Genomic DNA, 27,823 nt, shown 5'->3' with positions numbered 1-27,823 from the left:
CTAGACTTCACCTGACTACCAAAGGTGTCCATGATACAAAAATGGTTAAAGAACTCCCTGCCATAAGTGGAAGAAGCTAAAGTTCCCATACATACAACCAACAAGTAAATATTCATAGGCCAGAAAGAAAGAAACTGAGACCTGAGTCTCAGGAAGCTAGAGCTAGAGAAACCTTCAGGAGAAGCATGAGGGCAATGCCTGAAAGACTAGTTCTGGATACATTTAAGCCAAGGGCAGATGTCATTTCATTAGATGATCTAACACTTCCTTATCCAAAGAGCCAGGGACCTTGCAGGAACTTTGTAGACCCAAAGGAACAGCAGAGTAATTAGGAGTCAGGCTAGAGCCACACCTTTTGATGAGATCAAGGATCTTCCAGAATCCTGTAGTTACAATTTTACAATTCCCAAATTTCTTAAATAGAATTTTATATATAAATATATATAAATAAAAAATAAATAGAAAATAAAAAGAATTATAACAATTTTTTATATTTCCCCTTACATTAGAAATGTAAAGAAATAATTTTCACTGATCTTTACGTATAACTAGTTTTCATTAGCCATTCCATCATGAAATAAATGATCAGGGGTGTGTGTGTGTGTGTGTGTGTGTGTGTGTGTGTGTGTGTGTGTGTGTGAGAACATCAATTTCTCAGCTGTCTTTCTTCCTGACTTTACCCTGTACTCATTTCCTCTTGGATTCCTTTGGTTGTCTGAGGGATTACCAACTTTTCTTCATGAACTGCCCTCTCTCTCAATGGGTATGTTGGTGGCATTTTTTTGGTGGGTGAAGTTCTGTTATGACTCCTATTAGTGTGACTGGGGTGTGATTGAAAGAGCTTAAAGGTGAAATGACAAGCATTTTTTAACTTCATTCTTAAATATGCCTATGCCTCTCCCTCTGGTGGCCAGAAAGCAGGCAGCAAGCAGAAATATACAAATGCAAAGTAATAATCATGTTCTGGATATATTTTCTTTTTTATAGGTCCTATTACTCCTTGAAAAGGCACCGTGTTCTTGGCTCTATCCTTTTATGCCCTAACTCCAGTCTTGCTTTGCCTGCCTTTCCTATTTATTATTAAACTGGGATGCCCAACATTTCTTTAAAAATTCATAAGCTTTTAAAAATTGTTATATTGTTTTGGGTCATTTGGCAAGGGCAACCATCTTAAATCATCTCAAATGCTTTTATTCTTGAATTAGTAAGTCAACCAAATGCTATTTTGGATTGCTTTTGTATCTATCCTACTACTTGACATTTCTGTAGAGATATGGGAAAGAAATGATTCATGAAACCTAGGTGTAATTAAAATGGGACATTGCCAAGCTATTTAGAATACTAGTCTAAGATTCTGAGGTCACTGTGAGGCAGAGTGTGATTAAATTAGTGTTGCTTCTGGATTTTCAAAAATCAATTTACTTTGATAAATCTGTATTTGAAATTGCATGGCCGAGTAGGTGTTTTGGCAACAGATAATATAAGCATTATTTTGTTTGAGGCTCTGTAAATCTACAATAAGTCTATAGTCTGCTCAGGCAAGTATCTATTACTGTATAATATCAGATTTAATGTTTTAGATAGGGAGATATTTCATCTGTGGGAGCGAAGCAGAGGCATAGAATAAGTTAAAACATTTGGGTCTGCTAATGATAGGCAGCTAAGTGGAATAGTTGGTAATAGTGTGGGATTTGGAGACGGGAAGACAAGTTCAAATTCTAACTCGGACACTGATTAGCTGTCATACTCTGGACATTTAATCTCTTTTTGCTTCATCTGTCCTCATCTGTAAAAGGAGGGTAATAACAGCACCTACCTCCACGGGGATCCAGTGAAATACTTTGCAAGTTTTAAAGTGCTTTGCAAATATTAGCTCTTATTCTTATTCTTTTTGTTTATTGTTATTCATCCTCTAACCACTACCTTTGGACTAGTCTTTACCCTCCTGAGCCTCTGTTTCTCCAACTGAGATTCTATGATCTATTATAAAAATGGGCAGATCCAGAATGGGATAATAATAAATTTTTTAAATAGTCATTACAATAATAGGAAAATTCTGTTCTTTAGCTGATGGTATTAAGACTCCTCTGTCATTTAGAGTCCTTCACAACCTGGCCCCAACTTACCTTTCCAGCCTTATCATTATTCCTCTTCTAGTACTCTGTCCTAGCCAACTGGCCTTTTTGTTGTCTTCACACATTGTACCTCCCTTCTCTATGGTTGCATTGTTTGTCCCTCATGCTTGGAATGCTTTTCCTCCTCATACCCACCTTATGGATTCCCTTCTGTCAAGATTTAGTTCAAGTTCAATCTTCTACCAAAAAACCTTTCCTAATCTCCCCAACTGCTAGTGCCTTTTCTTCCTAAACCACCATATATTTAGTTACTATTTATTATTTATTTTGTATTTATTCTGCATCTACTTAAAAATTTAGGTGTCGTCTCTCTTGATAGAACGTAAGCTCATTGAGAGCAAGGACTGTCCCAGTTTTGGTTTTGTAGCCAGCAAATTAAGAGCCCTGGCACATTTTGCCAAGTTTGGAAGGTATAGAGCATGGCCCTGGTGATGAACTGGAACTGTGCCAGTGCTCTTGAGCTAAGTAAAAGGAAGCTTATCACTAACAGGCTCCCACTGAATGAAGTCTTTGCCTGAGACAACATATGAAACTGATAAAGATACCAAATGATCCTCAGTCTTGTCCATCCCCCTTAAATGCGCTCCTCACGGATAGTGATCATGGAACAAGGACTGGAAAGGAAGGAGGCAGAGGATTCTAAGTATCAGAGTTGTTGATTTTTTTTTAATGGCCACAGACAGCAACTTTTCATTCTGTAAATGTTATGTCTTTATCTAGAGATTAAGGAGTAGTACTAAAAGATCTGAATTATTTTCCTTTGACTTTCCCATTATAAATGAGACTTGAAGGAATAAGTGGCAGCTAAGTATCAGGTCCTCCTATGGTAGATTTTTTAAAAAAGCTGGCAATTAGTTTTACTGTGGTCACAAAGGTAATAAGAGATAACATTTCTTATTTCTCGTGCTTTACTGTGCTTACGATGAACTTAAGCAAAATGATGTTTAAAAATCATGGCATTTCCTAGAGATGGGAGGTCCTAGGGTCAAATCTGGCCTCAGATACTTCCCAGCTTAGTGAACCAGGGCAAGTCACTTAACCCTCATTGCCTAGCCCCATGTTGGCAAACCTATGGAATGTGTGCCAGAGGAGGCTGCCCCTCTGCCCAGCAGCCCAATAGGAGTGCTTCCTCCCTCCCCTGTCTGGGTGAGGGGTCAGCTCACATGCAGTGTGAGGGTCGCAGTTTGGACACTGAGTTTCTAAAAGGTTAGTCATCGCTGACATAGCCCTTACCAATCTTCTGCCTTGGAACCAATCCATGGTATTGATTCTAAGAAGGAATGTGAGGTTTGTTTTTTTTTTAATCATTGCATTTTTAAGTTTTATTTTTCTGTTATGAACTAATAATGAGAAATGTGTTGGTCTGAGATCCTTCCAGAGCTAAAGTCCTCCTGACTTAGTCAATATGCACTTTGATAGAAAACAGGCACTGGGAAGATGGCAAAAAAAAAATTAAGAAAAGAAAACACCACACCATGCATATGTTTCAAGACAAAGAAATGAAAGTATTCATTATCTAAGTACTGTCTGTCTACTTTCTTCAAGAAGAGAATCAGAAGGCAGTAGGCATGCCAAACACTTTTTCAAAAGCTTCCCAGATAGGAAGTGACCAATTAATGGCTTCAGTCTTTTTGGAAGACTTTTTGCATTCATTTCCTCAGTTAATTAGAGCAAAGATAAACATGTACAATATATTAGAAGAAAGGACAAATGAACAAGTGAGTGAAAATGCATTTGTTAAGCAATTGTTACGTGCCAAGCACTGTGCTATTCTGGGATACAGATACAAAAATAATACAATCTGTTCTCAAGGAGGTTACATTAGAATAGAATAGAATTATAATAGAAGGAAACAGCACAAATAGGGGAGTCGGTGAGCTTGCCCTTACCAAAAGTGATTGAAGTATTGATTTGGTTGGGAAAAGGAAGGAGAAAATACACATGGAGTGTCAAGTCACAAGTCAAGAAGATAGTTGAGGGCAAATGTGGAGTATGACTGAGAGTGACTTTGTTGTGGACTAGGTAATTCAATCATTAATCAATTGATAATAAGTACCTTCTATGTGTGAGGAACTCTGCTAAGTACTAGAAATACAAAGAAAGACAAAAAGCATTTCCTGCCTTCAAGGAACACACTTTCTATTTGAGGAGGCAAGTTATAAATTATTAGGTGCACAACCTACACATAAACATACATAATGTAGTACATATACATTTGTTTTTCTTGGCTTCCACATAGAGTTCTGATGGAAACTGGGGAAATCAAAAGGTATAGGTGAGGGGGCAGAGCATTCAAGGATTGAGAGACAGCCAATGTAAAACATAAAAAGATGGGACATCATGTTTGAGTAGGCTAGTGTACCTGGCATGGAAGGGAGTAAGTGTGGGATGATGAGGCAGGTAAGAAGGATGCAGGTTATTAAGGCTTGAATGACAAACAGAGGACTTTATATTTGATCCTAGAGCTCATGTCTTAGGAGGTCTGGTTTTCCTGTACCAGACTATGGCAGGCAGAACATATCACAAGAGATGGCTGGGATAGAAATATGAGGAGAAAAAGGAGAAAGAAAATGTATACATTTCTTTGTTTATTGCCTTCTCCATTAGGCTGGGAACTCCTTGAGGATAAGGACTGTCTTTTATATCTTTTTGTATGACCGGTACTTAGCACATTGACTATCATAATAAATGCTTAATAAATCTTTGATTGATTGATGAAACATGTCAACCTGATTTGAACAAGCTGTTGTCTTAGAAAAATGGAAAATGGATAAAAAGATATTACCTGCAATTATTACTATTTCCTTTAAAAAAAAAAAACCTTTGCCTTCTGCTTTAGAATCAATATTGTTTATTAGTTCCAAGGCAGAAGAATGGTAACATGTAGGCAAAGGGCTAGTCCCCTGGATTAAGTGACTTGCCCAAGATCACAAAGCTAGGAAGTGTCAAAGGTCAGATTTGAACCCAGGACCTCCATCTCTAGGCCTGGCTCTCAATACACTGAGCCACCTACCTGTCCCTTAATTGTCACTATTTCTTTTTCTTTTCTTTTTTTTTTTAAACCCATACCTTCCATCTTGGAATCAATACTTGTGTATTAGCTAGGTAATGGGGTTAAGTGACTTGCTCGGGGTCACACAGCTGGGAAGTATCTGAGGCCAGATTTGAACCTAGGACCTCCTGTCTCTAGGCCTGGCGCTCAATCCACTGAGCTACTCAGCTGCCCCCTGTCACTATTTCTTAAAAGAGTTTAACCAATACAAAACAGTTATCAAAGTAAGGGGGCCAAAAGATCCAAGAAAAGACTTAAGATGATATTATTCTCAAATTATTTTCAAAAAGAAAAAATCTATTCTAACTCCTTTTTTATTTTAAATTTTTATTTTTTAAAAACAATTTTCCATGTTTCTATGATTCATTTTCTCTCCCTTCACTCTTCCCTCTTCCCTCCCAGAGCCAACAAGCAATTCCACTGGGTTGTACAAATGTTATCACTTGATACATATTTCCATATTATTCATTTTTGCAATAGTCTAACTCCTTTTATCAGACAAAAGTAACCCTAAAACCTAAAATATGGTAGGATAAAGAAAACTGTAAATCAGTATCACCAGTGAATGTGAATACAAAAATTATAAGTAAAATTATAGCAAAAAGGCAATAGCAATATATCGAAAAAGTCATTCACTCTGACTAATTTAGATTTATAAAAGGGATACATTGGTGACTCAAGATTGGCAAAGCAAAATAATCATACTAAAAACAATAACATTTAAAAACCACATGATTACATCAATAGGTGTAGAAAAATTACTAAGTACAAGACCTGTTTATGTTAAAAATTATACAAATCATGGGCACCAAAGGACCACTTTTAATTGCATATGTGAATGAGTGAGAGTAAGGAGTCAAGGATGACAGACACTAAGGTTAAATGCCTGGGTGACTTTCCTCAGTAAGAATTGTAAATTGGGGATGAAAAGAATGTTTAGGGAGAAAGATAATGAATTCCAGTTTAGACATGTTGAGTTTAGATGCCTACGGCATATCCATTTTGTGATATCTAAAAAGGCACTTAGTTAAAGATGCTTGGAACTCAGTAGGGAGATTAGAGCTAGATCTGCAATCTTGCTAGTGCAATTGATAAGAGTATCTGGCCTCATCTTCCTGAGTTCAATTCTGGCCTCAGACACTGATTGTGTAACTCTGGACAAGTCATTTAATTCCGTTTCCCTCAGTTTCCTCATCTCTAAAATGAATTGGAACAGGAAATAGCAAACCACTAGTATCTTTGCCAAGAAAGCCTGGAATGGGGCAACGAAGTGTCAAACAAGAGTCAACCACAGAGTTGAATGGTAGAACCAAATAATAATAATAATTATGTTTACATGATACTTTAAGATTTACTTAATAGACCGGCTTAATTCAAAAAGCTTCTAGGTGGCACTGTGGATATAGAGCACTAGATATGGAATTAGGAAGACTCATTCAAATCTGTCTCAGACACAATTAAGCTGTGTGACTCCATGCAAGGCACTTATCCCTCATTTGCATCAGTATCCTCATCTGCAAAATGAGTTTGAGAAGGAAATAGTGAACCACCTCAGTGTCTTTGCCAAGGAAACTACAAATATAGTCACAAAGAGTCAGAAAAACTGAACAACAGCAACATGGAATCTTAGAATCATCTTTGTAGACATAGTTAAATTCATGACGCTGGTGAGATTACCAAGCAAGATAATGAACAAAGAGAAGAGAAAAGTCCCCAGGGCAGAGCCTGAAAGATATGCATACATTTGGTTATTAGATTAGTCCATTCTGAGGTCATTGATAAAAGAGCTTTCCACTGAAATTGAAGATCTAGTAAAAAGAACCAAAAAGTGGTCAGACAAGTAGGAGAACCAAGTGAGAGTAGTGTCCAAAAAAAAAAAAACTAGAGAGAAGGGGAAGATGCTGATGATTGACAGTCAAATTGCAAAGAAGTTATAATCAAATGAGAGGAGAGAATATAGAAGCACCTTTCACAAAGCATTTAGCCAAAAAGGAGAAGACATAGGATGATAGTAGGAAGGATCAGATTAGAGAGCATTTATTATTTCTGACTTTTCCCTCTCCTTCACTTTTCCTATAGAATCAGTTACCAAGTCCTCTTCAATTTCTGTCCATAGTAGAGCTTCATTATTCACACTGACCCTCACTACCACCTACCTGGGCTATTGCAATACATCTTTCTATCTTTACTCTCCTTTTCTCCAATATATTTCTCATGCTGCTGCCAACCTAATCTTCCTTATTTACAGGTCTAGATCTATCTCTTTTCCATTCAGAAATTTCCAGTACCTTTCAATTATCAGCTTGATACAATTCAGAATTCTTTGGCATTCACAGTTTGGTGACACTCTACCTCTCCATGCTCTTCATGTACTGCATCTTGTAACCAAAACTCTTCTCTGTCTCCAGAAAAATACTGAATTTGTGTCTTGGCTCATGCCATTTCCTAGGCCAGGAATATTCTCTTACCCCTTTTCAACTGTTAGAATCTCAACCCATTCTTTTGTGCCTCCTTTTTTTTTTTAAGGATAATTTTATTGATGCCTCTTGTCTTTGCATCACAATCATTTCTAAGAAGACTTCTTTCTCCTTTCCCATTTAACCTTTCCTAATAACAAAGAAGAGTCACTAAGTGAAAATACCTAACAGCGTGTGATCATGTGATCACATGTGATAACATGTATATAACATTCTGCCACAGGAGCCTCCAGCTCTCTTGAGTCCACTGTTTAAAGGCAACTCAGGTGCTACCTTTTCTGTGAAGACTTCTCTGATTCTGCTCGTCTCAATTCCTCCTGGGTCTTTCTTCAGGATTTTACTTGTATTTGTCATGTAATATTCTATATTATGCATGTGTGTATAGGGACTGTGCCTTTTCATCACTTCCTGCTTATAGCACAGCACTCTCCATGGAGGAGGCACCTTATAAATGAAGGAAACAGCAAATCACATTAGCATCTTTGCCAAGAAATCCCTCAATGGAGTTAGACAAAGAGTCAGGGACAACTGAACAACAATATGGAATCTTAACATTATCTTTGGAGATGAAGAGATGTTGGGCTTTGAATCCTAGGATTTAGAACAAAAAGGACTTTAGAGATCATCTACTTCATAGGTGGGGAAACTGAAGCATAGAAAGGTAGAGGGACTCAGGTGGAGCTGCGCCTTTCCCCCTCTCTCCACTATGCCTGGTGACATTTTTCATAACACCTACCCCTCCACCCAGCAGCCTAATAGGAGTGCTTTCTCCCTCTGTGTGGGGTAAGGAGGTGGGAGATGTGTCTGGTACTGGGGGGAGGGGGTAGAGGTGGGGGACTGAGTATGGCATGTGGTCTCAAAAGGTTCACCATCTCAGGTATAGGGCATACCCAGGACTGCAGGCTGCACTCAGAGGGCAACACCAAAAACTAGGTTAATGTTTCCAGTAAGCAGCTTTTGAATCAATAGACATAAAAAAAGACACTTGGAGCATTCCAAAAATGAAGTGGGACTTCTTTGTAAGTGAGATAGGAACTTCTTGATCCTTGGGATGTGTTCAAACAGGAACTATTTGACCAGGTTTAAGAAATGGAGTAAAAAAAAGATCCCAATAGAAGGAAGAGAGGTGGGGTGAGAATCTCTAAAAGTCTAGGATTCTGTGTGTCTAAAGAACTTTTTAATTGCCTTCAACTCTTAACTTTCTTTTTGGTATGCAGAAAATACTCAGTAAATATCATAAACTTGACTCTTTAGTTGCAAAGGGCAGGGACCCTGTTATATTCATATAGTAAGGATTGTTTATATGGAGCTTTAAAATGTTAAAAGGTAAGAGCTAAGATTATCTACATTTTAGGAATGAGGAAACAGGAGCAGACAGGGTAAGCAATTTGTCCAGGGTCACATAGCTAGTAAGTGTTGGAGGATAGGTTTGAATTCAGGTCTTCCTTCCTCTAGCCCTCTATCCATGGCACCACCTAGCTGCCTCTAGATAGTACCTAACATAGTGCTTTGCAGATGGGAATTTTCTTAATGAAATTTTTAAAAACCTTACATTCTGTCTGAGTATCCATTTTAAGACAGAAGAGTGGCAAGAGCTAGGTAATCAAGGTTGTTAAGTGACTTGCCCAGGATCACACAGCTAGGAAGTGCCTGAGGTCAAATTTGAACCCAGGTCCTCCTGACTCCAGGCCTGGTGCTTTCTCTACTGTGCTATCTAGATTTCCCCTCTTAATGAATTTTTGATGAGTGAAAGTGAATGGAATGAATAGCTTAGCAGTATCTATCATGCAAGTGACTTGCTAAATTTATCACCTTAACTAAGCTCTTTTCTGTTGTAAATGCTTTTATTTTATGGGCCCAGTGGTTCTCAGCCTCTCAATTTGCAGCAATGAGAATACATAATGCATATCAGGTATTTACATTCCGAATCATAACTGTAGCAAAAGTACAGTTTTGAAGTAGCCCCCAAAATAATTTTTTGGTTTGGGGTCACTGCAACATGAGGAACTGTATTGCAGGGTCATGGCATTAGAAAGGCTTGCTGGCAATACTCTAAGCAAATTATAGCTACATGTTACCTCTTACTTTGTGTAGGTCTTATTTAAATATCTCACTTAATTTTATGAAACTCTTAAATGTGTCATTTCTCCCAAGCATGTTTATATAGCCTTATTAATACCTGAAGGGAGAATGCCTGGGAATTTTATTTGGGTCTTTCCCCTGTTTGCCTTGTAGACATTGGCTTCCTAAATGGAAGAGAGTAACTTTCAGAACCAACATCTCTCCCTTATTACCTTTAGATGCACTGAGTCATTGCTCTGCCCTTCATAATCCTGCTTGATTTGTTTTCAAAGCATTATATGCTTTGACTTTGACTTGTTTCTTAAAGACAAACAGCATTTACCATACCAGTTAGTAGTTAATCTGCTCCTTTTATATTCATGTATATATTTCCCCCTTAGGGCAAAGACCTTTATTCTTTTAAAATGTAATAGCAAAGCATTTAAGACCAGGAAAATTTAAGTATTTATAGAAGTAAGCTTTCAAACTGAGACCATGCTTTGAGCTGTCCTATTGGTTCCAGGATCAAATATACAGTTTTCTGACATTTAAATCTCTTTATAACCTGGATCCTTCTTAACTTTCTCATCTTTCTAGGCTTTATTCCTCTCTAGGCCAGGTAGACTGGCCTATTTGGAATTCCTCAAATGTGGTGTTCCATCTTTCTATGCCTTTGCCTTGGCCAGCCTTCCATCCTTGAATGCCCTGCCCCCTTTCCTTTGCCAGATGGCCAAAACTTATCTACATGGAAGGCAGGGAAGCTAGTAAGCATAAGTAGGGGCATTCATATCACACACACACACACACACACACACACACAATGTCTGTGTGTGTATATTTCATGATCTAATAACTTATACCTTGTCTCTTCTGCAAAGAATGGAAGAGGATGTGTTTTTTTAGTGGAATTGTTTTCAATAAGTACTTGCTTCACAGCAGTGCAATGACCCAGGACAATTCTGAGGGACTTATGAGAAGGAACACTATCCACACCCAGAGAAAGAACTGTGGGAGCAGAAACACAGAAGGAAAACATTTGCTTGATCACATTGAAATATGTTAGTTATTTCACTTATAAAGATGGTAGCTTAGAAACGTGATGTTCTCTGTCTGTGTCAGGCTGGTAGGCCAGACTGGCAGACCTTAGGCCTAACTCTATGACAAAACATCTGACTTATTCTTAATATCAAAAGGTTTATTTAAAAAGGGTTTAAACCAGGAAAGGAAGGAGGGTCAAGGGAAATTCCCTTTCTCTAATAGATTGTCATGAATCTTTTCTTCTGGTCTTGAAGCTATCTGCAACTCTACTCTTTCTGTCTGTTATCTCAAAGTTTCCCTATCTGGCTTTTTCTGATTATGGCCTCTCCAAAATAATTTGGTAGAGAAATAATAGTTCAAGTTGCTTTGATAGGAGGATGACGGAATGATAAAGTCACCCTCAAGGGCTCCAACCAAGAGGCTGCAGCTTTCCTTGATGACAGACAGGTATTATCTTTCTCAAGTTGGCTTCTTCTCAGTAACTCAGGTATAATTAAGAAACTGGAACTCAGGAACACAGGTGATGGGAACAGATGAAATCCAGTGAATAAATCTTTCCTTATAGACCAAATGGATGATGAGAGGAACCTCAGAGGCAGGGTCCAACGGCTTCCCCCAGAAAGTCAGTTAGTCCCCCTAACAGGAAATGATCTCTCTCAGCTCCAGAGAGACAGGAACCTAAGAGAGCTCCCTCTAGTACTCTGGTCCTCTTTATAAAAATCCCTAACATTCCTTGGAACGTTGTTCTGTTGCATGAGCCACCTGGATCACAAAAGCAAGCCTCTGCCCTTTTCAAACTTTTCCCTTTCCTATATTTTAATAACATGGTTCAATGGAGATATGATTGTGGATATAGACTCCAAACGATCACTCTATTGCAAATATTAATAATATAGAAATAGATCTTGATCAATGACACGTAAAACCCAGTGGAATTGCTTGTTGGCTAGGGGAGGGGGAGGGAAAGAACATGAATCATATAACCATGGAAATTAATTAACTAATTAACTTTTTAAGAGAGCTGCTTGCTTCAGGGAAGTTTGAGAAGAAAAAAAGAAGACAAGTTTAAATCCCACTTGGCTATTTTTTGAGAGATTTAAGCTCTCCAAATTATTCTTCAAAGGACCTCCTAAATTCCAAGAAGGCAAACAAAATTAGTGTTTTCTAAATCATTAAAGTCTATTACTGACATCACAAAATAAGCCAAATTTACGACATCCCAGAGTTGTACTTTTATGTGTTTTATGTATACTTTATAGTGTACGGAGACCCTTGTATTATGTTTATAATAGATTTGTGCTCATTTAAGAGATCTTTATGGGTTTTTTTTTTAATGTCCCTATATATTCTGTCTCCCAGGAGAATAGAAGGTCTTGGAGGTCAGGGAACATTTGTTTTTGTAACTTCAGCCTTTGTTATCTCCCTGGTAATTAGTAAGCATTGGACTGGGATTCTGCTGGCCTGAGTTCTATTTTTCTCTCTCCAACAAACTGATCATGTGAATTTGAACAAGTTATTTCATCTCTTTGGATTCTTTACTTCTATTACTTCATTTATTCCTACCACTGAGGAATAGTGCATAACCTTTAAGGGGAACTTAATAAGTGTTTATTGATTAACTATAGTTTGATTAATCTAGACATACTCTTATATTTTACATATGTAGAGGTAGAGGTAAAGGTATAATTTGTTGGCAGGGATTTAGTTTGTACTGAACATAAATGCCAACCTTTCTTATGGGAAATAAATAATCTATGATGATGATGATACCATTTCATTTTGTTGAAAAGTTGGGATGATCAGAACTCTGGGGATATAAAACAATTATTTTATTACAATCTAGAATAGGAGGATTTCCTAGAAATGCATTTATTTAGGGCCTTGTTCCCCTACCTCAAACCCACATTATGCTTATAGTTTGCTAGCAAAAAAAAAAAATAAATAATAGCTAGAGAGGGAAATAGGGGTGGAATGTCTCACTGAGAGAGAAGAAAAAGGATAAAACTGCAACAAGTGAACTTCCTACAGGTCTTTATCAAAAATATAGGTTCTAAATACTCTCTAGAGATCATATAACTCTTACAAACAGGAAATCCTTTCCAGTAACTCAATGAAATCTGTTCTGCTATAAGCCCATTCCTTCTTGATCTGCCATACCACTGTATGTAGGCTACATCCTACAAAGGTTCATAAGATCTTATAGTTGGAAAGAATTTCTGAGACCATCTAGACCAATTGTCTTATAGTCTATATGAGGAAATTGAAGCCCAGAGAATTGTGATTTTCCCAAAGACAACTAGTTATCAGAGATCACAGACTATATTCTTTTGAAGAACTCTTCCCCTCATTAGCATTCAGAAAAATCAGAATGAGATCTTTCAAATCCTTAAGAAAATATTAAGGACCTATTCTGTGACTGACACTATACCAAGCATTAGTATTACAAAGACAAAATGAAAAATGCCTTCAGGAAACTAACCTTCACTGGCAGCTAGGTGACTCAGTGGATAGAGAGACAGGCTCAGAGACAGGAAGACCTGGATTCCAATCAGGCCTCAGACACTTCAATTGCCTAGCCCTTATTGTTTTTCTGCCTTGTATCCATTAAAAGACAGAACATAAGGGTTAAGAAAAAAAAACAGCAAAATGAATAATTTTGATTATATTAAATGAAAAAGGATTTGTACAAATAGAACCAATGCAACCAAGAATAGAAGGGAAGTGACAAACTGGGGAAAAAATTATAACAAATTTCTCTGATAAAGGTCTCATTTCTCAAATATATAAAGAACTGTAAGGGGGAAAATGGGATTAATTACATAAAAGGGTCAGACTGGATTATATTTAAAATAGGGTTGCCAGGAATTTATATTAATTCTAAAGAGATTTATTTATAATTTATTTATATAATTTAGAAAAGAGTAAAGTTAGAAAATCAGAGAGAAGATAGGGTAAGATATCTAGCTTGAGCACTAAGTAATTTACTCCTGGTCCCTGGCTCAACCTGGGCAGGGAGAGTTAGTTTCAGCCGGCCTCGGCAAAGCCAAGGACCTGGTGAAAACTCTCAAGAGGTAGGTTTCTCCTGAGGCTAGTTTCTTCAGAAAATATTCAGGAAAGGAGTCAGCCTTTTCACTCACCACATCAGCCAAAAGGGAGAGATTTAAGAATGGCCTCAGCAGGAATAGGGTCTCAGGTCCAGTAAGCAGATTCTTCTCCAGTCTCAACTCCAAGTAAAAACTTACTCAGGAAGTTGTAACTCCTTTTAAAAGACACTTTATTTTGTGTCACTTCCTGTGCCTTCCCCTACTTTTACATCTACCAATCACAATTGAAGCTTTGCTTTAGGACTGCCCAAGGACAGTCAGTTTAATTCTTGATTCGTCACCCACTATTGCACACATCGATCACAGACCTTTCCCACTCAAGTGTGAATAGAGTGTTTATACCTTTGGTGATTAAATCTAAAAATGGACGGGGGAGTTAATTTAATTTTTAAAATCAGGGGAAAGTTAAATTTAATCATTTTTATAATCAGGGGAGAGTTAAATTTAATCTTCTCAGAACTAAGTCAAATTGATCAGAATCCAAGGCATTTCTCCAAGTTGTCAAAGGATATGAATAGGCAGTTTTCAGATGAAGAAATCAAAGCTATCAATAATCATATGAAAAAATGTTCTAATAGGTCTTGATCAATGACACAAGTAAAATTCAGTGGAATTGCATGTCGGCTATGGGGGGAAGGGAGGGAAAGAAAATGAATCATGTAACCATGGAAAAATATTCTAAATTAATTAATTAAATAAAATGTTCGATTAAAAATAATAAAATGGGGATAACTATAAAAAAGTTCTAAGTACCTCTTGATTAGAGAAATTCACATTTAAAAAACTCTGAGATGCTACCTCACATCTATCAGATGAGCCAATATGACAGTAAAGTGTTAGAGCAAATATGACAAAATTGGAACACTAATACATTGCTGGTAGAGTTGTGAACTGATCCAACCATTTTGGAGGGCAATTTGGAATTATGTTTAAAGGGCATTAAAATTGTGCATATCCTTTGATCCAGTAATACTACTACTAGATCTGTATCCCAAAGAGGTTTAAAAAAATGCGATAGCACCTGTTTGTACAAAAATATTTATAGCTGCTCTCTTTGTGGTGGCAAAGAATTAGAAACTAAAGGGATGTCCATCAACTGGGGAATGGCAGAAAAAATCGTGGAATATGATGGTGGTGGAATACTATTGTGCTATAAGGAATGATAAACATAATGATTTCAGAAAGAGCTGGAAAGACCTTCATGGATTGATGCAGAGTGAAATAAGCAGAACCAGGGGAACATTGTACACAGTAACAGCAATATTATGGAATGATCAAATGTGATAGACTTGGCTTCCATCAGCAATACAATGGGGAGTCAAGATGGCACTTAGAAGCAACAGCAACTGAATCTTCTCTGACTGTCCTTCCAAGACAAAAAAAAAAGTGCTTCAAAAAAGAAATTCAAACCCAACAGCAAGATGGAGCCACAACACTCTCCTTCTCAAGACGACCTGAAAGGTACACAGAGAAAGTTGAAGGGAAAGACCCAACACCCCTCCCCCACCTACTGCGGTGCTAAGACCTGCAGTAAAACTGATTCTGAGGGGAGGTGAAGGCTGCATCTGTGAGGGAGTACCTTGGTACTACCCCACTAAGCGAAGCTCAGGGCTCTGAAGTCTGGGAGGAGCAAAGGGGAGGACCTGCTGGTGACATGCCTTCTGCCTCCACACCTTCACCCTCTATGGGCAGCTGGGGAAGATTTGGCCTCAGGACAGATTAGCTCAGTAGGTCAGCTCAACTGGTCTAATCTAGTATGCCAGTAAAGCAGAGAAGAAGCCCCAGCAGAGCAAAAAAAAAGCTCAAATTCACAGATCCAGCAAATAAACAGAGGATCAAGTATATAGCCCACAAGGAGGGGGGGAAAAAAGAAAAAATATGAGTAAACAACAGAAGAAAAAAAAGGAAAAAAAGGAAATTATAATTGAAAGCTTCTATTTGGACAAAGAACAGATGAACTAGAGGAGGACCAAGGAACATCAAGCAAAACCTAAAAAAGTCCAGTGAATTGGACTCAAGCTCTGGAAGAGCTCAAAAAAGAATTAAAAAATCAAAAAAGATAGGTTGAAGAAAATTGGGAAAAAGGCGAACTTAAAAAGCAAAATAGGTCATCTGGAAACAGAAGCATACGAACTAAAATACAATTTTTCAAAGTGCAAAAATAATAGTATTCTTTAATAACACTTTGCAGCAACAACTCAAAATATTAAAAATACACCAAAAGAAGATTCAGTCTTATGATTCACCATTTCTGTCCTGGTCCCAAACAAATGAATGAATCCTGCTTTGATTTTCCATTGTCACTTATTTGGCCACAATAATAGAAGTTGAAAAATAACAAGCAACAGGGTTGAGTATAAAAGTGAACAAGATTGTATAACTCTGTGGGGCTCAGTATGAGAAAAAGGCAGAGTAGAACTCCATTATTTTAAGCCAACCACCTCACAATAGAAATCTATAGTATTTTGACTGAAGTGAAGTAAAATAAGAAAATAGTGTTTTAAAAGCCAGAATTGATCAGCTCAAAAATGAGGCAAAAAAATTAAAAGGTGAAAAGAATGGCTTATAGAAGCAACACAGTGATCCAGAACAATTCTGAGGGACTTATGAAAAAAAAATGCTGTCCACCTTGTAAAAATAATAAGGGTGAATTATAAAAATAGATGAGAAAATTATACCAATACAGGTTCAAAACTGTTTAGATACTTTTGATAGGTGTAGTCAAAAGTATTTTCAATCAATGATTAAGTGATAATCTCCAGAGAAAGCTATTGGAATAAAAATGCAGATGGAAGCATATAATTTTTCACTTGTTTATTCACTTATGAAAATGAATAATTTGGAAACATGTTTTGTGTGGTAATACATGTATAACTCAGATTGAATTGCTTGCTAGCTCTGGGAGTAGGAAGGGAAGAAGGAAGGGAGATAATTTGGATTATATAACTTTGGAAAACTTATGTTGAAATTTGTTATTAAAATACAAATTAAAAAGAAAAGAAAAACAAATAAACCCAAAGAGTAGAGCTTATGCTTTAATCTAGAAGCATGAGAATGCTATAGGAGTTACCTGAACTGGGTAGTGTCATGGTCAGGCTAGTGTTTTTGGAATATTACTCTGTTATCAGTTTAGAGTGTGCATTGGAAGGGCAGAGGTTTGAGACAAGAAGGTCAATTATAAGACTATTGCATTAGTCCAAGAGAGAGCTTATGGGGCCTAAATAAGGATTATGGCTATGCAGATGGAGAGAAGGAAATGGATAGGGAATACATTGGGGACATAGAATAATAAAACTTGGAAACTGATGGTATATAAGGGTCAGGGAGGGTGAAGGGTCATGGTTGACTCTTGACTAACCTTATGAAAATGGGTGACTTGAAGGATAGGGTAAACCAGAAGCTAGGAAGAAAGTGGATTGGGGAGGGATTCTGTTTATATGTATTAAGTTTGGGTTGAATTTAGTATCTTTGCTGTTGCACGAATAAGATATTCTATCTCTTAGCTACAAGAACTTTTCTCTTATTATCTCTCAGGCTTGGAAAACTTCCCCTCATCTCTGTATACTGGTTTCCCTAGATTTCTTGTACATTCCAACTAAAATCATCATTTATAGGAAACCTTTCCCAACTCATATTAATTTGAAAGCTTTCCTGCTTATAATGAATGCTTTTCTGCTCATAATGACTTTCTATTTATCCTTAATATATCCTGTTTGTACATATTTTATTTCTTCTTGTCTCCCATATTATATTTTGAACTTCTTAAGAGTAGGAACTGCCTTTTGCTTCTTAAATCTCCAGCATTCAGCAGCATTGGCATTCAATAAATGTTTATTGCCAGACTGAATGAAGGTCACATCATTGGAGATGTCTGAAGTTCAGAAGATAGGTTGGAAATCAATATATAAATTGGGGATTCAGCTGTGTAGAGCTGATGGGAGCTAAGATTTGGGGGGGGGGTAAGGGAGAAGAGAGGGGGAAACAAAGAAGAGAGTAGAGAAAAGAGCCCAGGACAGAGAACCATGTAGTGTTACATAAAGAGGATTACCCAGCAAAGAAGACCAAGAAGGAAAGGACAGACAAATAGGAGCAGAATCAAGAGAGAGCACCATAGTGAAAACTGAGAGGGGAGAGAGTATCCAAGAAGAACTGTCAGCAGGATCAGATGCTACAGAAAAGGCAAGACTGAGAAAATATTTTTCTCTGACAAATCATTTCTAACCTTGAGGAAAGTAGTTTCTGTTAAGTGATGAGGTTGGAAGAAGTGAATGTGGTATGAGAAAATGAAGGCAATGAATTTTGTTAGTTTTTTTTTTTAGGAGATTGTTAAAGAAAGTGAGAATTGAGGAAAATGTGTGAAAGTTTTTTTTTTTCAAAGATGGGGAGATTTAGACATATTTTTACTAATATCACAGTATGTCAAAACCTCAGAGTTAGAAGCGTCTCAGAGGACATCTAGTGCAACCCAAATCAGAACAAGAATCCTCACTAATAACATACCAAAGAGCTCCTGAGGAGAACTCACTACAATTCCTCTCACAAATACTCTGTTAGGACGTTTTTCCTTAATCAGTCCATTTGCCTCCTTTTATCTTCCAACCACTGCTTCTAGATCTGTTGTCCAGGGATATACATAGCAAACCTAATCCTTCTTCCAGATCATATTTTTTCAAATAGTTAGAAAACTGTTCTGTTCCCCTCTTAGTCTTCCCTTTTCCACATTAAACACCTTAAAATCCTAAACAGTATGAACAGTTCTATCCCTTTTAAAATTAGGACCCAAAGCAATTTGGAACAATTATTATACAATGTTGAAGATTTTAAGTCATTTGGACAAATTCCTAACTGCTGCAAATTAGTGTGACTCTAATGAAGGCTGGCCATTAATCTCTCAAGTTTTGTAAAATGAGCATTTTGGATCCGGTGATTAGTTGTCCCTTCTAATATCCTATTATTGGGTCAGTTAAGAAAATGAAGTGGGGAATTTTCTGAATAGTGGTGGTTTCCTTTTAAGTCATAGGCTATTCCATTTTAATCACAGGTTCATTGCAGAAGAATCTACTGCGGCTGGAGAAAAGTGTGTCCTCACAGACAGCCCTACCTGGATCATTGACCCTATTGATGGTACTTGCAACTTTGTACACAGGTACGCATAAGTTCATGAGGAATCTCAAATTCTAGTTTATAATTCCTTTTTATGATAGGGGTTTATTCTTCCAGAAGCAGCATTATTTTAGATTGAAGTGTATATACATATATAAAAATTAATAAATGTCAGTCTGAATGTAATTGATGTAATATACTTAAAGGAGCATTTGCTATTATGTTGTGTGACCTTAGTGGTATGAGGGAAATGCTATGCATGATTGTTTAAAACCCATTGTGTTAAGGTATTTAAAAGAAAACCAATCATTATAATAAATCATCCATTTTGATGTTTGCATTCATGATTGATGGTGATGATGAATTTCATAAGAAAAATGTTTAAATGAAAAAGGAAAAAACAGCAACAATGTTGAAAAATGAAAATGTCATTGACATTGAGCATGTAATATCTAATTAGAGAAATAAATATTAAATGTGGAAAATAGGTAATTTGGAAAAGAATAATTTAAATGACATTTGTAACTTTTCATATACATGTGTGTTAAATGTAGTTATTTGACCCAAGTTTAAAAGCATAGTAGATGCTGTAGCCTTAGAGGCAAGGAACCCTACCTCTGACATACACTGACTATGTGAAACTAGGCAGACCATTTAACCTTTCAGTATTCTAGGCTACTTCCTAAGACTAGGACGCTATTCTACTCATTCTGCAGTTTTCATAAAGTGAGTCACAAATCAAATTCTGAGCATCACTTTAATGAAAAAGTGAGTGGAGTATCATTAAATGGTTCAACTATCCTTTAATCCATAGGCATCTTTACAATTTACATAAAGGAGCTGTGTTGTAGTAAATACTCACAATTCAAATCAATTTAGCAAACATTTATTAAGCTCTTCCTGTGCTCATTCTCGGTGCCATGAAAAAATGCTGCCTCCAAGTAGTTTACATTTTTACTCAACATACAGGGCTGAAGATTGAAGATACATTTAGAGGTCTCTGTATTCCATTCTCCAGGCTTTTAGACCTCAGAATTGTGACTAAGGAACTAACTTTTTTTTTAAAACCCTTACCTTCTGTCTTGGAGTCAATACTGTGTATTGGCTCCAAGGCATAAGAGGCTAGGCAGTGGGGGTCAAGTGACTTGCCCAGGGTCACACAGCTGGGAAGTGTCTGAGGTCAGATTTAAACCTAGGATCTCCTGTCTCTAGGCCTAGCTCTCAATCCACTGAGCTACCCAGCTGCCCCCCTAAGGGACTAACTTGGAGGAGTATAGAGCTTAAAAATCCAAACATAAATAGAATTTAGGGATTTGCAGAGAACTAAAAGGAAATTAAAGCAATGGCTCCATGAATTATCCAAAGACTTTTCAGAGACTTTTGATGATTCATATGCAAGATTTCCATCCTTTTTAATGGGCCTTGAGACATGGATAGGCATGTTTCTGAGCATTGGCATTGAAATAATGGTTTTAGCTTTCAACGTTCTTTTGGAAAGATATACTATTTTTTTTATTGGCAAAAGGTTTATAACTCCCAAATAAGGGTGGTTTTTTTTTTTCATGTAATGGAATTACTCACAATCTTTCCTAGCCTTGCAGTCCTAAATTAGACAGAAATTAGGTTTTGAATTCCTAAGGTCCAATAAGAAGTGAAAAATAGATAATATAATTTTAATTTGTGAAATTCATGTATGTCGATCATTATTCAAAGACCTTAAAAACAAAAGTCCACAATATACAATAAGGGTTAATAACACATAACTTTTGCTGGTATTCAGACCACATGTGAGATGTAGCTTAGGTTTCTGGCCTTCCTAGGATCCTGGCACAGTTTTAAATAGTGTAGAGCTAGTAACCATTGACTCATCTCAAGGAAGTTCTTGTTGACAGAAGGAGTCAGGCTGGCATTTTATCACCATTGTTGTGGCTGGGTAGTGACTGACACACAGCAGGTCTCTTCTTCTATCTGGCCCTCCTCACCCAGAGAACCTCTTCCTTCAATTTCCCATCCATTTGAAGAATTTGGAGAGTATGTCTTTTTTTGTGGTTGAGAATCCGTTCTGGCATTGCATTAGGTAGGACATGATCCAAAACTGGGAGATTTAAATAAGCAATTTCTAATTTTATATTTTATTACATTTTAAAATATATATATATGTATATATATATATATATATATATATATATATATATATACACACACTATTTACTCTAATCGTGGTTTTTTTTGGTTCTTGTGACAAACACTAGCCCACATAGGATCAATCAATCAGTTATTTATTATATAATATATAATTTGAGTAGTTTGATAGTAATACCTGACATATAATGTTTGTAAAGCCCTTTACCTAAATTATTCTATTTGATCCTTCCAATAACTCAGTAAGGTAAGTGTTGTAGATATTAAAGATGTGAAGGCAGAGAGAGACTTTGGAGGATACATGATTCATCCATAGAGTTGCCCATGATCGAGAATGGAAATGGAACCAGGTCTTCCTTGATTCCAAGTATTGACTCCATATTACCACTGCCCTGCTCAGATGACTTGTTTTCTTTCATATTATTAGCAGATTATAACATGATCAGCTGAGCATGTTTGTTATGGAGGTAGTTTCCAAGATTCTAGAAGGGGAAAAAAAATAAAAAGTAACAGTAAAGTGCTTGGATTCCTTTCTCACAACACCCTATAGCAACGGTTAGAGGTCTGCACATTTATAAAGATCTTTAGGGTTTCTTTGTATACAAAATTATTGTGTTTGATTTTCTTTGCAGATTTCCAACAGTGGCAGTTAGCATTGGATTTGCTGTTAACAAAGAGGTATATATAATGTGTGTGATGTATGTGTCTATAGAATGTGTTATATAAAGGGGCCCCCCTAGAATTGGCTCAGAATGATCCAAGAGTAAAAAAGACAGAGGTAGTCATGTCTGAATCTGTTGGGGTGAGTAGCACTCTGGTCCTTCCTGAATAATCACCCAGCTCTCACCTCTGGATCCAAGAAGGATGTTCAGCGACTGGCTCTCCCTGGAAAAACTTGTCTCAGCATATGGGCTAAACCACAAAGATGGTAGCCAATGAGCCTCCAACCCGTCGATGAGTCCAGGAGGACGTCTACCTCAAGCATGGAGGAATGGGCAGACAAGAACAATTTGTTCCAGCAGCCGTAAAGGCAGCTGAAGCAGGCACTGGGGAGCATTTAGACCTTAGTCAGATGGTAAAGATGCTAAGGTCATCTTCTGCCTCCCAGGCCATTGCTAGTCATCTCTACTTTTATGCTACCGCTGAATTTTGTTGCCTTTGGAAGAAGAAGACCCATGACTTCTTGCCTCTCTGCCTCACAGAAATCGAATTCATGTCCAAGGCAAGACATCATCCTGGGATGCCATTGACCCTCTTCAGAAACAAAGGAGGAGCAACATCTGATTGTTTGATCTTCCTTTCTTGAAAGCTTTGTGTAGTCACTGCTTCTGGGACCCTTGCTTCAGTCTTCCCCTAGGGACATTCTATATGTATCTCTTAGCTTGCAAATTAAATCCAGCACTGCAAATGAATCTAAACCTGTTGGAGGCAGGGTGGGAGAGGATGAGAGAAAGCAGAGAATACCTGTGGTTTTTCAGTTTGCCTTTTATTCCTACTTGCTAGTGAGTGGCTCCCTTCTGTTTTTATCTGGGTTATATGGTAGCCCTGGTGGGAAAATAATATTTATGAGACCAGTGAAAAGAAACTCATGATTGGCTGGCAGCAAATAAAAAATTTTACATAAATTATTCAGTTGCCAAGAATTTAAATGTGAATTATGTGCTGGGCACCAAAAATACAAAGACATATGAAACAGTTGCCATGGTCAAGGACCTTACATTCTATTGGAAAAGATGTGTATGCATGAACACACACATGTAGACACATGAATATGTGCATATATGATAATATTAAGATTATACTTGTAATTTGGAAGAATTAAGTTACTAGTAGCTAGGGAAAGAAAAAGTTTTATGTAGAAAGCAGTAGATCTGCATTTCTAGATAGTAATTTATATAGTATTTCATATATGTTCTCTGATTTCCCCACAACAAACTTATGAAAGGTAGAGAGAGTGTAAAAACTGTAGTATAGAATTATTATATATTTAATAAGCAAATTGAATCAGTAGAGACCTAGGTGGCATAGCAGATAAAATGCTGAAAATGGAGTGAAGAAGACCTAAGTTTAAATCCAGTCACAGCAATTTACTAGCTCTGTGACCCTGAGCAAGATCTCTGTCTGCCTCAATTGCCTCATCTTTAAAATAGGAATAGGAATAGCTTCTACCTAATAGGGTTATTGTGAGGATAAAATGAGAGATCAATAAAGCACTTTGCAAAATTTTACATTCTATATAAATACCATCATTACCATCTTTACCATCATTATTGCTATAGATTTTCCCCTTCCTGGCTTCCTTTGTCTTATCATATACAATTTTATTACCCTTGTATTAAAGATAAGGAAACTAAAGCTTAGAAAACATAAATAACTTGGCCAATATCACATATTGCAAATAATAATAAAATCCCTACAAATATAGGCTAATTACTTGTTTATGAATGTTATATAGTGCATTCTGTAATTTAAGAAATCTATAAACTAAGAATTTATAATTATATATTACAATTAATATATTTTATTGACCAAAGAACAAAAAAGCTGTGCCATAAAGTCCCAGAACTATAAAGAACAATTTATAATCTAGTAATTATTGAACAAGTTACCTGAAAGCACCATAACATTTATTCTTCATAGGTTATTATAAAGCTTTTGATTTAGTTTTACACTCATGGTTTGTTCCTACATTGCAAAAATATAAAATAGACTTAACTATGGTGAGGATGTTTGTTGTCCCCATAAAAAACTCCTGTTCATTTAAACACACCACTAACACAATAATGTTGAAAATAAACACTATAAAAATAGCACCTTTAAGAGAGACAGTTAAATCCCTTATGGTTCTAACTAGTCTTAAACCGATCAGTATTATATTACTGTTATTCCTAAATGGAAATGAGTATGGCTTCCAATTTAAAAATGGAGTAATTCATTCCAAAAGATCTGTTTGTTTGTTTTTTAATTTTATGGAGAGAGGCAGCCTGGTATATTAGATAAAGAGCTCATCTGAGAAATAAGAAGACCTAGGGTCCAGTCCTATTTCTGACATGTATTGTCACTATGATTTTGGACAAGTCACTTAACCTCTGTGTTCTAGATAACTCCTTAAGGCAGTAAGTTGCAGAAAATATGCAGACCTGCATTAGAGGAAGTTTCATCATCCTGGACTTTCCTATATCAGTGAAACCATGGGTGCAGTCCTTTTCCTTGCTTTTGTTTTTGTATCACCTACATTTCCCAGGATAAGAAATTCTATCCTGGGGGCAGCTGGGTGGCTCAGTAGATTGAGAGCCAGGCCTAGATATGGGAGGTCCTAGGTTCAAATCTGGTCTCTGACACTTCCCCGCTGTGTGACTCTGGGCAAGTCACTTGACCCCCATTGCCTAGCCCTTAACGCTCTTCTGCTTTGGAGTCAATATTGACTCCAAGATGGAAGGTAAGGGTTTAAAAAAAAATTCTATTCTCTTTTCCCTCTCAGAAAGCTGTGCCTTAAAACAAAGAATAAAGGGGGAAAAAAGAGGAGTGGGGCAGGGAAAGAAACCAGTTCAACAAAATTAACCAACCCATAAAACAAGACAGACATTATCTTGAGTGTTCCACATTCATGGTCCCAAAAGGAGATGCTGGCATAAAAAGAAGGAGATTGATTGCATTCTCATATCTCTTCTTTGGCACCAAGCTAGGTCACCATAATTTCACAGCATTCTGTATCAATTGTTTTGTTGTTCTTATTCTTTCAGTCTATACTGTAGTTGCATGTATTGTTTTGCTGATCCTGTTTGCTTCCCTCTGCACAAATTTATGTCTTCCCCTATGTTTCTGTATATATCATGTTCATCATTTTTTTGACAGCACAATAATATTCTATTACAGTCACATATGTATTACAACTTGTTTAGCCAGTCCTCGGTCAGTAGGATCTTCTGTGTTTATAGTTCTTTTTTACAACAAAAATAGCTATAAAAGTTTTGGTATATTTCAAACCTTTCTTTACGTGTTGACCTACTTGGGATATGTGCTGAACAGTGGAATTTCTGGATCAAAGGGCGTGGAAATTTGTCACTTTCTTTTCATAACTCCAAATTGCTTTTCAGAATAGTTGTGCCAATTCACATAGTAAGCACCACTACATTAGTATTTTCCCATTGACTGTTTCTTTAATTTGTCATCTTTGCCAGTTTCCTGAGTGAATGAATGAATCCTCAGTTGTTTTGATTTGCATTTCTCATTATTTAGTGATTCAGAGCATTCTTTTATGGTTGTTAATCATCACATTACATCAAAACATCTTATTAGTCACTTGCTGTACTTAGATGTCCTAAATTTATATGGCTCTACTGAAAAATAATTTTCTTCATCTTGTGAAAGCTTTCTCCCTGGACATAAAATGTGTTTTGAATTGGCAAGTATAAAATTCTTAATGTATACTAAAGTAGATTCTGAATTCACTGAGCTTGAATCTAAAGGTTAAATTGAACCAGAGGACCTAGGTGATACTTTAAAACACATTTGTCTCCTCCAGGTAAGACAAATACATTGTCTCTTTGTCACAGAGAAAGCTGTGCTATATGTCAGGAGACTTACTCCCAGCATAAAATCAAAACTTAATGGAAAGAACATATTTAAGGTAGATTAACATTTATATGATTCTATTTTAGGTATATATTTTTGGAGCTTCAAAATAGACTATAACAGATTTAGAAAGTGTAGTATTAAAATCCCATACCACCCTCACCTTCTGTCTTAGAATCAATTCTGTGTATTGGTTCCAAGGTAGAAGAGCAGTAAGGGCTAGGCAAAATGGGGGTTAAGTGACTTGTCCAGGGTCACACATCTAGGAAGTGTCAGGCCAGATTTGAATCCCATCTCTAAGCTTGGCTCTCAATCCACTGAACCACCCAGCTGCCCCCAGTGCCATACACTATTAACAAGACAAAGGACTCATCAACCTAAGGTGGCTATGCAAAAGATTAAAAACTTCCTCACTAAAATGGAAGTAGAAGATTGATAAATTTTCTAAAAGCTTGTGATAAACCATTTAAAACCTCACAGAAATACTATTGGAATAAGCAGCTATTGCATCACTTAGCAATAGTAGAGGCTGTCACGTCGTAGCTCTTTCATAGATTTAGATATTGGAGTGGAATCAAAAAGTCCACCATGAGCAATATTCACATGAATTCAAACATAAACTCAATGAAATATTTCAACAAAGAAGGTTGAATAAATACCTGTCATGGATTTATTTTTAGAAATGCAGGGATTTCTGATGGTCATTTAGGACACAGTTATCACTACCAACAATAAAGGATATATCTTTAAGGAGTCTGAATTTATTGTTCAATACCAATTATACAAGGAAATGGTAAATATACTACAAATAGCAGAGATTTAGTCCTTTAATTCTTAGCAAGACATAATCTTGTGGTTCCAATTATACATTAGGAGCTCGCTATCTTTCATGGAATGAGAGGTGACAAATCTCCATACTGCAAATACAAACCTCAAAATTACCTTTAATATTCAACAAACATACTTTACCGTCATCCTTCACTTATCTTGGCTTCATTGTACAGCTCTAATTCTGTATTGTGAAGTTACACTTATTGCAGCACTCTTGGCTGATGGAATTAAAGGCGACCAATCACAGTGCTGTGTTCTGTATCCTGGGTGCTGATTGGCTCTGTGACAGTAGATTAATAAGAGTGTGGAAAGGGTTTATAGGAGAGTGGGAAGGGTTTATAAAGCCTTAGAGTATATATAAATAATAAAATAAATATAACCCTGGTCCTTTGCAGAATTTCACCTATTGGGGGTGGTGGTCTCTGGAACATAACTCCTACAATAGGTGAGGGATCACTGTACTAGAGTTGTTGCCCACAGTCATTCAGATATAGCATTAATACATAAAATATAGACTTTCATTTTTAAGGTATAATGAAAGCTGATTCAAATTTATAAGAATGAGCCATTCCCCAACTGATTACTGGTCAAAGGATTTAAATAGTTACTTTTCTGAAAAAGAAATCTTAAGCTCTCAATTGTAACATAAAAAAAATGTTCTCAATCACTAATAATTACATGATTTCAGATTAAAACAGCTCTGAAGTTCTACATCACACTTGTCAGATTAACAACACTGGCAAAGAAAGAAGATAACAAATACTAATGTAGCTGTGGGACAACTGGTACATTGATGTACTTTTGGTTGAGTCATCAATTGGCATAGGCATTCTGGAAAGCAATTTAGAATTATGCCTCAAAAGTGATTAAACTGTGAATACCAAGAAATACTACTACTTGATCTATACTCCCAATTGATCAGAAAAATAGGAAAAGGAATCATATATATAAATATATTTGCAGCAACTTTTTTGTCAGCATAGAATTAGGAACTAATTGGGTACCCATTAATTGGGAAATGTTTGAATAAGGATAATATGTGAATGGAACAGAATACTAATATGCCATAAGAAATGATGAAGGGGATTGTTTTAGAGAAACCTAGGAAATTTTCCTTGAATTGGTGAAGGGAGCAGAACCAGGAGAACACTTTGTATAATAAAAAAGAAAAGTATAATATAAAAACAGGCAACTTGGAACTCTTAACTTTTTAACTCTGAGCAATGTAATGACCAACCACAATTTGAGAGGATTCAAAACATTATCAAACATGCCATTTCCTGACAAATAGGTGATGAACACAGT

At 36.6% G+C, this 27,823-nt stretch overlaps 1 protein-coding gene across 2 annotated transcripts in view; it reads left to right on the top strand.

Moving 5' to 3' along the window:
• Window positions 1-27,823, top strand: part of IMPA2 (inositol monophosphatase 2) — a 78,337-nt gene that overhangs the window by 24,929 nt on the left and 25,585 nt on the right. For both annotated transcript variants that reach the window (XM_056823630.1, XM_056823631.1), the window contains exons 3-4: window positions 18,909-19,013; window positions 21,745-21,790. In XM_056823630.1, the coding sequence (XP_056679608.1) occupies window positions 18,909-19,013; window positions 21,745-21,790 (151 nt within the window). The remainder of the gene's footprint in view (window positions 1-18,908; window positions 19,014-21,744; window positions 21,791-27,823) is intronic.

This window comes from Monodelphis domestica, chromosome 3 (genome assembly GCF_027887165.1).
Source record: "Monodelphis domestica isolate mMonDom1 chromosome 3, mMonDom1.pri, whole genome shotgun sequence".
NCBI lineage: Eukaryota > Metazoa > Chordata > Mammalia > Didelphimorphia > Didelphidae > Monodelphis > Monodelphis domestica.
Note: the sequence above shows the minus strand (reverse complement) of the source record. Positions and strands in the feature narration are given on the sequence as shown.